This window comes from Osmerus eperlanus, chromosome 21 (assembly GCF_963692335.1).
Source record: "Osmerus eperlanus chromosome 21, fOsmEpe2.1, whole genome shotgun sequence".
Classification (NCBI taxonomy): Eukaryota; Metazoa; Chordata; class Actinopteri; order Osmeriformes; family Osmeridae; genus Osmerus; species Osmerus eperlanus.
In genome coordinates, this window is record NC_085038.1 from 12421024 (window position 1) to 12436733 (window position 15710).

The 15710-nt window shown below is 44.5% G+C and overlaps 2 non-coding genes and 1 gene segment (V, D, J or C); 2 read left to right on the forward strand and 1 right to left on the reverse strand.

Annotated features, from left to right (window-relative positions):
• The first annotated feature begins 135 nt into the window (after positions 1-135).
• Positions 136-208, forward strand: trnak-uuu (transfer RNA lysine (anticodon UUU)). Its single transcript has one exon. It is a non-coding gene; the product is annotated as a tRNA-Lys (tRNA).
• Positions 209-560: 352 nt separating this feature from the next.
• trnan-guu (transfer RNA asparagine (anticodon GUU)) lies at positions 561-634 on the reverse strand. The gene has a single exon. It is a non-coding gene; the product is annotated as a tRNA-Asn (tRNA).
• Positions 635-6412: 5778 nt separating this feature from the next.
• On the forward strand, positions 6413-6981 carry LOC134007564 (Ig kappa chain V region K29-213-like). The segment is given in 2 exon segments: positions 6413-6491; positions 6644-6981. Coding segments are annotated over 2 exon segments (411 nt in total).
• Positions 6982-15710: the final 8729 nt, after the last annotated feature.

The window sequence follows — 15710 nt, forward strand, 5'->3', positions numbered from 1 at the left end:
AAGAGGCTCTTTGTGTCGAAGGTGCACCGGCATGCTTGCGAGGGATTCGCCATACGATCCCTGGGGGTTTGTGTGGTGAAGGAGACGTACGTGCAGATGTTCCACGAAAAGCTCAGCGTTTCCTGCCACTCCAGAGCCCGGATAGCTCAGTCGGCAGAGCATCAGACTTTTAATCTGAGGGTCCAGGGTTCAAGTCCCTGTTCGGGGGAAGGCTGTTCAAACCGCGTGGCAGCGTGGGATGAAGCGGGCCAAATTGGCTGACTGGGAATCGAAACCGGGCCGCCTGCGGCGAGAGCGCCGAATCCCAGCCACTAGACCACCAGAGAGAGACTTAGAAGAGTGGTGCGTCAGCAAAGGCTTTCTTCTTTTGTATCTGAACGGGAGTGAGAATGGGGCATCGCATGCCTTCCTCGCAAATAAAGCCGCCCACTCGCTCACCCTTTGACAGCTCAGTTGGTGGAGCGGAGGACTGTATTTCTCCGAGATTTTCCAGCTCCGACTGCGGTACAGCTCATTGTCACACTGGCAAGACCCACAACAGGGGCAAACAAGAACACATTTGTCCCTGGGTGGGCTAGAACCACCATCCTTTCAGTTAACAGCCGAACGCGCTAGCCAATTGCGCCACAGAGACCCTGTCTTTACAGAAATAGGACCGGATAAAAGGAAAGGCTGGGAGACGAGTGCCAAAACTCCCACGAAGAAGAGGAGGAGCGGCCGTACAAATAACTCTTCCCGTGAGCCGTCGACGGGGAGTTTGGGGAAAAAAGAAAACGACTCGGTGGGACTCGAACCCACAACCTTTGAATGGCTTTTCCTCCCCCTGCCTAGAAGTCCAATGCGCTATCCATTGCACCACAGAGCCCCCGACGTTTAAAACACTTTACCCTTAAAAGTCAGTCTCTCGCATGAAGCCTTTGACCCTAATACATTATGACCGCCCACCAACTGTGCTTGGTCTTAAGAAAAACTCAAAACAACACTTAATACAGTTACAATTCAAACAAAAATAAAAATCCCAACAAGATCTCTGTTTAAAAGAGAAAAACAACTTTAAACATGCATCTTAAAAGTAACATATACATTTGGTTCACCCCTGGTCTGTATATATAAAACCATACACTCTATTAACAGATCCTTTCCCCAGGTCAAGAGTATGGGCCGTATTCTCTGTTAACAGATCCTTTGCCTCAGATCAAGAATACAGATTGTTTTACATATTTGTTTAAATACTTCACGCGACCAGAGTTCTTGTACGCTATCAGAGTTCGCCAAATCTGACCTAGACAAAGTAAAAATAGCAAGTCAAATAATGACCCAAATTTACTAAAACAAGATTCTAATATATATTATTATTATTTTAGTATTTATTATTATTTTTACAAGTAACACACATACATTTGGTTCACCCCTGGTCTGTATATATAAAACCATACACTCTGTTAACAGATCCTTTCCCCAGGTCAAGAGTATGGGCCGTATTCTCTGTCAACAGATCCTTTGCCTCAGATCAAGAATACAGATTGTTTTACATATTTGTTTAAATACTTCACGCGACCAGAGTTCTTGTACGCTATCAGAGTTCGCCAACTCTGACCTAGACAAAGTAAAAATAGCAAGTCAATTAATGACCCAAATTTACTAAACCAAAACTCTAATATTATCTTCCTCCTGTTGAGCCCTAGCAGACTCTGGTCTGCTAAGACCAGGCTCCCAACTGAACGTCACAATAAAAAGTTCTTAAATTGTTCACATTACCAGCATCGCAGAGGGACAGCAGGCGCACCAAGCATAAAGCAGTCCGTGAATGGGGTTTTGGAAAAGGATCCCCTTACCTTTTAGTTTTGTGCACCACGGGTTCTGCTTTATACTGGTGCCGCCGTGGGTCTCTCCTGGATCTGGTTCTGTAATCCTGCTGCTCGACAACGCCAAATGATGAAGAAAATGTTTTGTCCGTCTCTTTATAAACGGAGTGACTAAGTTCAGTTGAGTTCTGGATTTTAAGACGTATTTATCAATCTGCAGATTGGGAGAGAAAACCAGACCTCTGACAATAAATGACAACACAACACCAGGCTTAGGTCTCAATCATGTCTCTCTCAGCTCTGAAAGCCGGAGGATCACGAACATCTATTAACCCTGACACATAGTTATATTGATTAGTGAATAATGTAAGCACACCGGAAATCGCAATTTCTTCCACAACGTAGAGCTCTCCGAGGGGCTCTCCGAGGGCGTTACACATCGGAGAGGGCGTTCCCTGTGTCCGTCTCCGTGAAAACGGAGTAGTATAAATCTGCCTTAAGTCGCTTTGGATAAGAATGTCTGCTAAATGACTAAATGTAAATGTGGAATATAGGAGGCGGCAGGAGGAGGAGCACGCACCCCTTCACATCAATGGATCCGAAGTGGAAAAGGTCAGCTGCTTCAGGTTCCTCGGGGTGAACATCAGCAATGATCTCACATGGTCTGCCCACACGGACAAGGTGGTCAAAGCAGCTCGGAAACGCCTCTTCTTCTTGAGGAGACTGAAGAAGTTTGGCATGGACTCAGTCATCCTCACTAACTTTTACAGATGCACTATAGAGAGCATACTGACTGGTCGCATCACAGTGTGGTATGGGAGCTGCACAGACAGGGGCCGCAAGGCCCTACGTAGTGTGGCCCGGTCTGCTGAGTTCATCATCGGCAGGAAGCTCCCAGCCCTACAGGACACCTACCACACACGATGCCTCACGAAAGCTGCCAAGAGACTGTTACCACCCATCCTTCAGTCTTTTTACTCCGTTGCCTTCTGGCAGGCGATACCGCAGCATTCGGTCTCGCACACGCAGACTGGACAACAGTTTCTTTCCAAGGGCCATCAGGCTTCTGAATGGACATTGATATGGACATTGATACACTTCTCACTAGTCACTTTACATACTGTCACTTTCAGCTACTGGTTGCACTATCAACAATATTGCACTAATTGTACTTGTCTTAGGTTAGTATAGGTTTATAAGGTTAGTATAGGTTATTATGTGTATTAGAGGTTTAGTATACTGTATTGAATATTGTATATTATTTGTATATTTAACAAACTATGTTTTGTGTACTTACCGTATTTTCAGAAGAAAACATATATAAATCACACTGGACTATAAGTTGCATTTATTTAGAAATGTATTTCACAAAATCCAAGACCAAGAACAGACATTTAATCTGGAAAGGCAAGTTATTCAACTACACAATAGCACACAGAACAACAGGATGAATAGGTGTCCGGTATGTTAACATAACACATTAACAGTTGTTCAGCTACAGCCAGCGAGTCCAACAAGGTACCGGTAAGCTAGTTCACCAAGCTCCCGATCTCATTCCACATCACTGAATCAATTGAATGCGGCTGTAGACGGTAATGTTTATCCGTTGGTTCATGTCAGTCAGTATGAATTAACATTTTAAAACATTTTAAATTATATATATTTTTATATGTAAGTCGCACCTGACTATAAATCGCAGGACCCTACACTACCCTAACAGTGTCTGGGTGTTCACACAGTGATACAGAGCCGTACAAAAACCTCCCTCAGTCAGACTGCACAGTGACTGCACTGCTACAGCTGAGACCTACTGCAGGTGCTGAGAGGGAAGAGAAAGTGAACTGGAACACTGACTGGTCTTTGTAACACTGACCTGAATATATCAGTGATGCCTATATGTCAACCATCCCACCCTCATGTCAAAGCAGTCTTGAAAACATTTCAGCTCATAACGTTTAGATATAAAATGACTTATTGAAGAACAAAACATTAACTTTATATATATGTTTGAAACATGTCTTCACTGACTGTCATTCACATTAAGTGTTCATCAGAGACTTATACATTCATCAGGCTGATCAACATCCTTTATAGTGAAAAATTACAGGACAGTAATTAAAGAAGTGTAACATGTTTTAAAAATACCACAATCATCCTTGTCAGCCTTCCTAATCATCATCAACACTATCATGATCAACTACCTTTCTGCCTCTGACAACATCACCGTCATGCTGAAACCGGCTCTCAGACCACAGGTGAAAGTCATCAAACTGGTTCAGAAGCAGGTACGTGTGTGTTTTGACACCACAGACTGGAATATGTTCAAGCAGGTAGCCACTTACAATGAACACACAGACATCCAGGAGTACACAGAGACCGTCACTGCATTCATCAACAAGTACACTGATGATGTCACACATGACACACGACAAAACCATCACCACCCGTGCTAACCCGAAGCCATGACTGACAGGAAACTTGTCTCGTGGCATCAGGAAGACCAAACAGCAACACGCTAAAATGATTACCAGACAATTCAGAGACAGCAGAGATACACAGAGTCTGTTGCATGGTATCCAGGCCATCATAGACTACAAATCTCCACCACAGACCCAGTAACATCACTAAACAACCTCAATAACTTCTTTGGTCGCATTGAAGCACAAAACAACACACCAGCTTGTTTATCTGTCTACGGCCAGCGTGAAAAGATCTCTCTCCACGATCGATGCCCGCAAGTCAGCTGGTCCAGACAACATACCTGGTTGTTTACTGAAGGACTGTGCAGAGGAGCTCAAAGATGTCCTCACAGACATCTTCAACACCTCTCTGAGTCAGGCTGTTGTTCCCACATGCTTCAAAGCCACCACCATTATTCCTGTGCCAAAGAAGTCACCTCCATCATGCTTCAATGACCAGGAGGTCAGTGAAGGTGGTTTTACTGACCTCCATTATCATGAAATGCTTTGAGCGGCTAGTCATGCAGCACATCAAATCCATCCTCCCACCCTGCCTGGACCCTCTTCAATTTGCATATCGGACAAACCGCTCTACTGATGATGCAACATCATCTGCCCTCCACCCATCCCTACACACCTGGACCTTAAGGGGTCGTATGTGAGAATGCTGTTCATAGATTTTCATTCAGCATTCAACACCATCATCCCTCAGCAGCTTATCTGGAAACTGGACCGGCTTGGAGTGCACATTTGTCTGCATTTGGCTGCTGGACTTCTTCACTGGGAGACCACAAGCGGTACGGGTCAGCACCAACACATCCAGCACCATCATGCTGACCACAGGGGTCCACCAAGGATGTGTGCTCAGACCCCTGCTCTTCACCCTGCTGACACATGACTGCATGCTGAGGTACAGCACCAATCACCTCATCAAGTTTGCAGATGACACAAATGTAGTGGGACTCATCAGCAACAACTATGAGACAAACTACAGGAAGGAGGCGAGCCTACTGGCCAAGTGGTGTAAGAATAACAACCTCTCTCTTTATGAGGAGAAAACGAAGGAGATGGTCATCAACTTCAGTAGAGGTCCCACCAAGCACCCACCACTGATCATCAACTGCGCTGCTGTCGAGAGGGTCAGCAGTGCAACATTTCTGGGAGAGCACATCACTGAGGACCTCCCCTGGACAACCAACACCACATCGCTGGCTAGGAAGGCTCACCAACGACTTTACTTCCTCCGCCGAAGAGAGCGAGAGCCCAGGCACCTACAGTATCATGTGCACATTCTACCAGGGCACCATTGAAAGCATCCTGACCAGCTGCATCACTGTATGGCACTGAAGCTGCACTGCATGCAACAGGAAGACCCTGAAACGTATAGTGAATGCAGCCAGCAGGATCACTGGTGCCCCATTCCCCCCACTCTCGGACATCTACAACACCCGTTTCACCCTATAGCAATCAGCATCACTGCTGATGCAACCCATCCCTCCCACACCCTGTTCAGCCTCCTGCCATCTGGGAGAATGTACCGGAGCCTCCGGGCCAGCTCCACCTGACCGCTGAACAGATTCACACATCAGGTTGTGAGGATGCTGAACTCTATCCCTGCTCTCCTACCCCCCCTTTGACCAAATATAGCAGGCACATTTTGAAGTTGATAATTCTGTACGGACCCCGAATGATTTTATAAATATCCAAATGGCCCTTGGCAGAAAAAAGGTTCCCCACCCCTGATGTAGACTAACAGGAAGCTTTGCTAGAGTCCCCTTGTCACTGTCAATAGTGGAATCTGAAAAACACTTATACTTGTTCTACATTCATTTGTGGAGTGTGGTATAAGGAGTCTTTGAGACATTGATTTAATGATTTAAAGGAGAACAGCTTTCACTGCAGGAGTCTGAGTTACAGTGTTCTGGACACACTCACACACTGAAGTACCCATACTGACCACTAGACAGAGACATACTGTGGTTTTTGAGACATCAAGCCTCAGTTCACACATCTCTTCAACTACAGTTTCTTTGTGGGTCCAAAAAAGTTTGTCTGTACAGAGAGGACACTTTGCATAGGCAGCACATGCTTCAGTGGTCTGGGAGTGTTTATAGTCCTGTGAGTTTAACACCTCATGACTGAGAGCTGTCCTTCATGACAACAGAACCCACAACAACCATGACTCTGATCACCATCTTCATCTGGACTCTAGCTGTCTACATACAGGGTAAGAGACTTCTGTCATGTAGGAGATAAAGAATTTGATCAATTTCAGTATTACCTCTGATGTTAACTGTTTTTTGCAATGTGTATGCTTTGTATTATCAATATATAACCTTAATATTTATTTTTCCTTTCATGTTCTCTTTTCACACCCAGAGTCCAGAGGACAGATCACTGTGACTCAGACTCCTGCAGTGAAAGCTGTTCTCCCAGGACAGACCGTCTCTCTGCAGTGTAAAACCAGCAGTGATGTGTATCAAGCAGGAACCTCTAATCCCTGTCTAGCCTGGTACCTCCAGAGACCTGGAGAAGCTCCCAAACTCCTTGTTTACTACGCTAAAACACTTCAGTCTGGGACTCCATCTAGATTCAGTGGTACAGGATCACATAGTGACTTCACTCTGACCATCAGTGGAGTCCAGGCTGAAGATGCAGCAGATTACTACTGTCAGAGTTGGCACTACCCTAACAGTGTCTGGGTGTGCACACAGTGATACAGAGCCGTACAAAAACCTCCCTCAGTCATACTGCACAGTGACTGCACTGCTACAGCTGAGACCTACTGCAGCTGCTGAGAGGGAAGAGAAAGTGACATGGAACACTGACTGGTCTTTGTCACACTGAGCAGATTATAGCAGTGGTGTTCATTGTAATATTTGTGTAAATAACCAGGCAGGAGATGGGAGTACGGTTTGTGTCGTTTAGTCAAACCACAAAACCCTGTGAACACTACTTCTTCTTCCTCAATAATAATCTGATGCTTGTTCATCTCAGAGTGTGCAGGTGACATCCTGATGACCCAGAGGTCTGCAGCGGTGTTAGTCTAGCCTGGAGATCCTGCCACTCTCAGCTACAAAGCCAGCAGTAACATCAATGATGACCAAGCCTGGTACCATCACAAACCTGGACAAGCTCCCAAATCAGCTTTAATGAGGCCTTTATATCAGGCAGGTATCATGGCACCGGATATGCCATTGATTTTACATCGACCATCAATAATGTCCAGGCTGAAGATGCAAGAAATTCCTACTGTCAGCAGATTACTACTGTAGCTTTCCCGTTCACACAGTGAAATACATCCATACAAAAACCTCCCCAACCCTTGAGGAATCACTACTGTCTCCTCACTGTCTCATGTCTCAAGCCTCAAGTCATTTAAATAGAAATAAGTCATGGAGCGGACTGTACATTGTACAGGATGAGGGAGAGGTGAACAGAGCTATGCAGACTCCAAATTGCAAAAAATAAATAGCTTTATTAAAGTACAAGAGATAGTGCTGTCCGTATAAAAGTCCTGACCCCTAACCATCCAGCCCAACTAAACACACCTTATTAAAATAGACCCTAACACCAACCCCAACTATCATAGTCCAGAGTTAATATGACTCCTCACTTCTGTGGTTTCCCTACCAACAATGAGGGCAGGAGAAATGTGGTGACCACTGAACTGGGGGAAGAGGGAGGTCGAGAAGTGAGGCGTGATGAAGAAAGTGTTTTGTCCGTCTCTTCATAAACGGAGTGACTAAGTTCAGTTGAGTTCTGGATTTTAATAAGTATTATCAATCTGCAGATTGGGAGAGAAAACCAGACCTCTGACAATAAATGACCACACAACACCAGGCTTAGGTCTCAATCATGTCTCTCTCAGCTCTGAAAGCCGGAGGACCATCTTTTATAGGGCACAGGAATGTAAACATAGATAGTGACAGTCAGGCAGTAATGACGTTACAACAGTCTCAGGGGAAGAGATTCACAGCTCCCAACACATGACCACTCAGACTAGAGAGATCATAGTTGGCGCTCTCCTTGTAGTCATGACCAAGGATGTTTACCCAGTACTTTCTCCTGATCACGAACATCTATTAACCCTGACACATAGACACCATCTACTCTTATTAATAGCAAGCTTACATGAGAACATACTAACTAGTATCCAATGACTAGTTATATTGATTAGTGAATAATGTAAGAACACCGGAAATCGCAATTTCTTCCACAGTCCCCCCCTTTTGACGTTTAACGTCAACACAACAACCATTCATCAACTGTTAATCTGGGGCCTGCTGTAGTGCCTTACATTTCACAAGTTTCATACCATTTAAAAACCTTAACAATCAAACAATACAGTATCTGTAACTACTCAGCACAGCATACATGATTATAGGATTTGAAGAAATATTAGGTAGTACCCAATCACAGATGAAAAGGTACAAAGTCATTGAAGTGAATAGCTTTTTGCTTAGTTTATCAATAGTTCTAGAAACATAGTCATATTTCTCTGCTGGACATACCCACTGGTCATGCTCTCGTGAGCTCAACACATCAGGATATAGGTCAAACACTGTTCATTAAATTCAGAGTATTTCAAACAGTATAAAAGTAATAAAGTAACCATCTTTAATTATTGTTAACTGATCTGTGGTCAAGGACAGATCTATTCACATTGCATACAGCATTGTATATCAGTTGGAAAATAGAAGGAGGCAAATGGCCATCTTTATTACATTGGCAAAATAGTCACTTGGTACTTGAGATTACATATCAGACATTTCAGTCATTCCCAGGGCAATAAAGTTATCATCAGTCTTGCTTGCTTTTGTCTGTGGCTTGATTTGGGCTACCATAATCTTACTGGCAGCCTTACGAAAACCTACTGCACAGCACTGTACACAGCAGGCAGTACACATCTTCCAAGCGCAAACCACAATCAGCACAACAACGATTAACATGCCCAATCCAGTGATTCCTATTTGAATGATAGTCGAAAAAGAAACCCCGAACAGAGGAGGTCAGTCAGCACAATTCCTAGCTTCAGGTTCCCCCAAAGCTGACATTATGTTTTAATGTAAGCAGCCATACTTGTGATATTAGCAGATTCATCGTGGATAAAAGTACAACAGTCATGACCTATCACAGCACAGCTACCTCCCTGAGCTGACAACAGATAATCCAGTGCCATACGGTTCTGGAGCACTACCTGCCTCATGGCCTTCATCTCAGACGCAACTGCAGTTAAGGCGTCGGCTGTCTCATTACCAATGGACTCCAACCCTACTGCTAAGCTCCTAATATCTCTAAAGGCAGTGATAACACCATACACAGGGAGAATGGCAACTGAAAACGTGAAAAGTGACTGAGTACTATTGAATCCACGTGATGTGATCCCAGCTTCTTAGCATCTGCATTAATAATACTTCTCTTGTGGCGGTGCCACCAATGTTTGGGAAAGGGGTGCAGGGGCAACCCATCTACAGGTCTGAGGGCTCCTACAATAAACCCAAGGTAACACGTTCCTGACCAGACGGCCGGCAGGAAATAATAAGCACTCTTAACACATACCCACATGGTGCCATTGTTAGCTGCACGACGAGACCAAAATGGTGATGCCCTTATACTTACAGGTCCATCTGCAACAGGCAAATCATGCAACAGGCTGTTAGCATACATACCACAGTGTGGTTACATGTATTTTTACCAAATACCTTCCCATAATTATTTAAACATTTAATCAACCATATACTACATCTTCTGTAGTATGCTAAAAGTGTAGGAATAGCATAGTCAGCAACATCAGGAATTTATGTCACCCGCCCAAATGGTATACAGGACAAGTAACATTGAACTCAGATACAATTGAACTTACAAATCATCCAGTAGAGTGTGAGCATACATAGAAACCGTATCCTTGCATGTATTTTTTCACTCTCACTGTACCACTATGCCATACACAAAACAATGCAGGTGGGGCATATTCAAGAGATGACTGACTTGTTCGACAGAACAGTCACATTTGTTACATCCAACCCTACACAAGGCCACTTCTTGACCTTACACATATCAGCCATTGACAGAGGGACAGATATCCCTGGATAACCTCCAGAATGCTTGGGACTCTAACCACAAACCCTGCAAGGTCTGTCCCCTCTAATGCTGCGTCCAGTCATTTTTTCCCGTCCACGGAAAGGTGTTGTTGCACAGATTGTTCTTCATGTGTGCTTTATGATGAATCTTAATGTTCACATCAGTATAATTGGGAGCGTGCAATAGTGACTCTCGGTGTGGCTCATGTATGCGATGTCTGTGGACTCGTGCGTCCAGTATCAGTATATGTCTGTCAGGTGTGTGCGTCAGTATGTCTGGATCTCATCTCTCATCGTAGCTCCGGCAGCGGCCTCGGTTTCCTTGAAACAACCGAGGGCCTCCGCCACAGTATCCTCTCGTCCCCATTCTGGGTGCTGTCATCTGCTTCATGTAGAGGCCGGAGGAAGACTGAAAGTGTCTTCCCCTCTCCAGGCTCCTCTCTCTGGTTTCCCGTCTGGGTGCTGTCATCTGCTTCATGAATCACACATGGGGGAGAGAGGCATGGTAGCAACAGCAGCCCCTCTCTGGCTTTCTCCTCATGTGACTCACCTTTCGACGTCTTCAACACCTCCGGGTGGGTGCTCTTTGGGACCTCCTTCTCAGCGCTCCTGGATTGGAGTGCTGGATGGCGGGATCCTGGTTCTGACTCAAATCAGTCCGCTGGACTGGAGCCTGCTCCCGGATCAGCCGCTGCAAATGGGTCTCCACCCCCCTTGGTGTACTCCTGGAGGAGTAACCCAGTGGGGATGAGACAAATGACAAGTTGGAGCAGGCACCATTTGGAGGTGCACCTGCTCCTCCACCGGCCCCTGGCTCTCCGTTGGGACCCTCCACCGTGTTGTTCGGTGGAGGGGCCATTTTGCACTCCGTTGCATGAATCCATGTCGGACGACCTTCCACTTTTACAGCTGTGTGAGTCACCAAGAGAAAACCAGGTATGGACCGGTCCATCTTGGTGAGAGGGCAGTCCTCCGTTTGTGCACTTTCACATAGTCTCCCGGTTGATAGGGATGACATGGCTCCCCAGCGGGCAGCTTTCACCTGTGAATGCACAACCCTGGTTGCTCTAGTTAGGGCAAAACAAAAGTTTAACATTGTATCATCCATCTGGTGGATATCCATCTGTTTCAATGATAGTGGGGGAGAGACAGGCAATTTCATTGGTCTCCCTAAAACTATCTTGTGTGGGGAAAGTCCATTCCTCCTCTGGGCTCATGGCCATATGAGCTAGTGGGAGTGCATCAGGCCATTTTAGGCCAGTCTCTTCACATATCTTGGCTAGTTTGTTTTTCAAAGTTCCATTTTGCCTCTCCACTGCCCCTGCAGACTGTGGGTGGTAGGGACAGTGAAAATGCTGGTTGATCTGGAGCGCTTTACAAAGTTCCTGAACAATTTGACCCGTGAAATGTGAACCTCTATCACTGGACAGTCTTGTGAGGATCCCATATCTACAGATCACATCTCTAATAATAAGAATCTTGGCTATCGTGGTAGCATCAACTTTCCGACATGGGTAGGCTTCTACCCATTTCGAGATCATGTCAACAATTACAAGTACATACTCAAAATTACAACACTTGTTGTTGTACAACATTTTGTAAATTAATAAAAGGACCACTTGGTGGTGGGTGGGATCTTCTCTTTGGTCCCTTTTCGGGATTATGCTGCTGGTAAATATGACACTGAGCACAATGTTGCTAAGCCTTTGTGGAAAAAAACAGGTGCAAACCAATCTGTATTTACTATTGAGACCATACCCCCCCTGCTCGTATGGGCACATCCGTGCGCCATGCGAGCCAACCAAGGGAACAATACACATGGAATCTTTCGCACAGCCAACAGATAACCAATCATCCCTCTCAGTGTTATCAGCAGCGGCTCAAAGGTCCGCCACAACATGAAGAGAGGGAGTGCGTGTTTCCGGTTGCTGAGACACAAACAAATAGAGACCTGGGACACATCAGAGGAGTTGGCCGCAGCCTTTGCTGCTAAATCAGCTCTAGCATTTCCTCTTGAAACATCATCTGTATTGTTAGTATGAGCCTCACACTTAGTAACAATAGCTAGCTTTCTCTGTAGTAGTATTGCAGACAACAAATTATCAATCATCTTTCCATTCTTGATTGCTCCACCTGAGGAGTTAATGAAACCTCTTTCTCGCCATATGGCACCAAAATCGTAAGTAACTCCAAATCCATACCTTGAGTCAGTGTGAATATTTACGACCTTGCCTTCTGACAAACAACATGCCCTTGTCAAAGCAAAACTCTGCCTGCTGTGCAGTGCATTGTGGAGACAGTTTACCAGATTTGAATGTCTCACTGTCCGTGCAGACCGCATATCCGGAGTTTAAAGAGCCATCCCATTCTTGGGACAAAGATCCATCTACGTACAACACAAGTTCAGCATTATCTATAGGTTTGTCAAACATATCAGGTCTGGGTGTTAGCACTTTATCGACAACCATCTCACAGTCATGTGGTTCACCATCATCAGGGTTGGGCAACAATGAAGCTGGATTCAATGGGGAGCATCTATGGATTGTAATGTTACTTTTAGTCAACAATTACAGTTCATACTTTGTAGCTCTAGTGGCTGACAGGTGTTGAGTTTTGGTGCGTAACAGAAAAGCACTTACTGCATGAGGAACCATCACTGCCAAGGGCGACCCCAGCACTATATCTGAAGTTGCTTACACACATGTTGCCGCAGCACAGACTGCTCGTAAGCACGGGGGGAAACCTGCTGCCACAGTATCTAAAGAAGAACTCACATAGGCAATAGGCCTCTTAAGATTACCATACTGCTGGGTCAGTACACCCTGTTGTAGTCTGGCAGACCGAGAGCTGGCGCCTGGGCCCAGGCCTGCTTGAGAGATACAAATGATTTATCAGCTTCAGTTTTCCACAACAAATGAGTATCAGTCTCCTTCCTTAAGTCAAGGATAGGTCTAGCCAGCACAGCATAATCAAGGATCTACTAACGACAATACCCGGCTGAACCTAGAAAAAGACTTGAGTTGTTTTGGTGTTCTAGGCTTCGGTATCCATCGGATGGCCTCCACTCTATCAGGCGTCAATAGATGCTCTGTACCTTTGAGTGTATGGCCCAGATACTTGACCTCCTAAGACCATAACTGCAGTTTTGCCTTTGAGGCCCTGTGGCCCTTCTCAGCCACTATTGCCTGTAGCACAGCAATAGTGTCCTGTTGGCAGGAGGCAAGATTCTTAGAACATATCAAAAAGGTCATTAATATACTGCACCAGAGTAGAGCCGGCTGCTAAGGTGACATCCTGGAGGTCCTCTCGTAATGCTTGACTAAACAACGTAGGTGATTCGGTGTACCCCTGTGGTAGAACTGAAATGTATAGTGGACCTGGCGAAACGTGAATGCAAACAGATACTGGCTCTCTTCTGCAATGGTAACAGAAAAGAAAGCAAACAATAGTCATTCACAGAGCTAGAAAGTAACAGGGTTACTTGCTAAGTATCGTAACAGGGTTAGGCACAACAGGATGTATAACACAGGCATTACCTCTTATAAACCCATAATAAACTTCCAAGTATTTTATTAGCATTAAAGGATCAAATTGACCTAAAGTCTACCTATGACTCCTTGTTTCAACAAAGCATTAATAACTGGGACAATACCTTTCCCTACTTCTCTATTACTAGCATACTGAGGTACGGTTCTCAAGAGTCGTACTACAAACAATGATAACAACTGGGGTAGCATTCTTAATGTGCCCAATATGATAAGCGTGTGTGGACCACAGTAGCTCAGGCCCAGCTTCTAGCAAGGCCACATCTGCGGTCGCTAAAATCTCTGCATTCCACTGCTGGGGGATGTGTATGGGATTGCTAGGCCAAGTGTTCTTTATCCTAAGGAATAGATAAGAAAAAGTCAGTAGTGCATTTCATTTCGGTTCAGTTTGCACAACAAATTCCTTTCCAACAGATTTACTTGTTACTTACTTTTACATAGTTGAAAGAAATACATGTTCATCTTTCAAAGATCCATCTATCCACCCATAAGAGCTAACTGACAGTTGTGTCCACAGGAACCCCAGAAACTACCACTATCATCTCATTGATTTGGGTACTGTATACTGTTGAACTGGCTAACCTAGTAGCTCTGGGTCTTACTTGAAAAAGAGAAGCTCTCTGCCTCCCGTATTCTTGATTATTATTATTATTATTTTTAGAGGACTCTAACCTCAAGGATTTGAACCTATTTTTTTCTTTACTTTAGAGGACTCTAACCTCAGGGACTCTAACCCTATTTTTTAGAGGACTCTAACCTCAATGATTTGAACCTATTTTTTTTTAATTTTTTTTTTTTTTTACATATATTATTCTCCGTAAGACATTCATTTGCAATGTCATTAATTTCTCAACTTTCTTTCTTGCATTCTCCTGCATCAATGTACAATTATGTTTGACATAATCTATAATCATATCAACAGTTTTTGTTCTCCCAATTTAGAACCTGTTTCTTAACTTCTACCTGGAGTTCAGGAAGCAATCCACATATGAACACATGATAAAGTGGCATTGGGATGCAGCTGCTGTAAAACCAGAGTGTTTTTTTGTTTTTTTTTCAACAAAAAAAATCCTAGTAAGTCTTTCCAGATCATCTGTAGGATCCTCATCTTTTCTGTTTGCGATCATACACTTTGCTCCAGTCAAGCAACACCCCTCCAGTATTACTGCCATTAAACACCATCAGAAACCTATGCTTTAAGTTTTCTCAACATACCGGTCTGGAGTTCACCCTCTAAGCCTTGATTCAAATCAATAAAAGTAGGTATGTTGGCATTGATAGCTATATTTGCAAATCTCTTAGAAATGTTGCTGAGTCCTCTCATGTCAGGAAATCCCTTTCCTAGCTCCCTCAGCTCAGTCACTGACCATGGGCGATAAAGGTACATAGGCTGTCATACATCAGGACCTGGATATGCACACATAGGGTTCATTGATACCTGGGGGTTCAACTGACAGGCCTTCCTGGTTAACCTCACCCATCATGTTTTGCTGTGATATAAACCTTCTCTTGTAGGTTCTGTTCTGGCTGCACCTGACCCGCTGCTTCCCCTAATAATGCATTTTCCCTGTCTCTGGCTCTCCTCTGCATAGCCACAGCTATAGCAACAACATCATCTTCATTGTAGGTAAATAGGCTACAAATCTTTGGTAGACTCTCTTGTTTCCCTTGAGAATTAGCGCTACCTTCAGCCTGTTTCACAACTACTGACTTCTCACAATTAGTTTTGGCACTGTTAGTCTGTTCAAGCAACTTCATGTTAACATGTTCGAGCAATGTCTTGAGTTCCCTCACTTTATGACTTTGTTCAGTCTGATC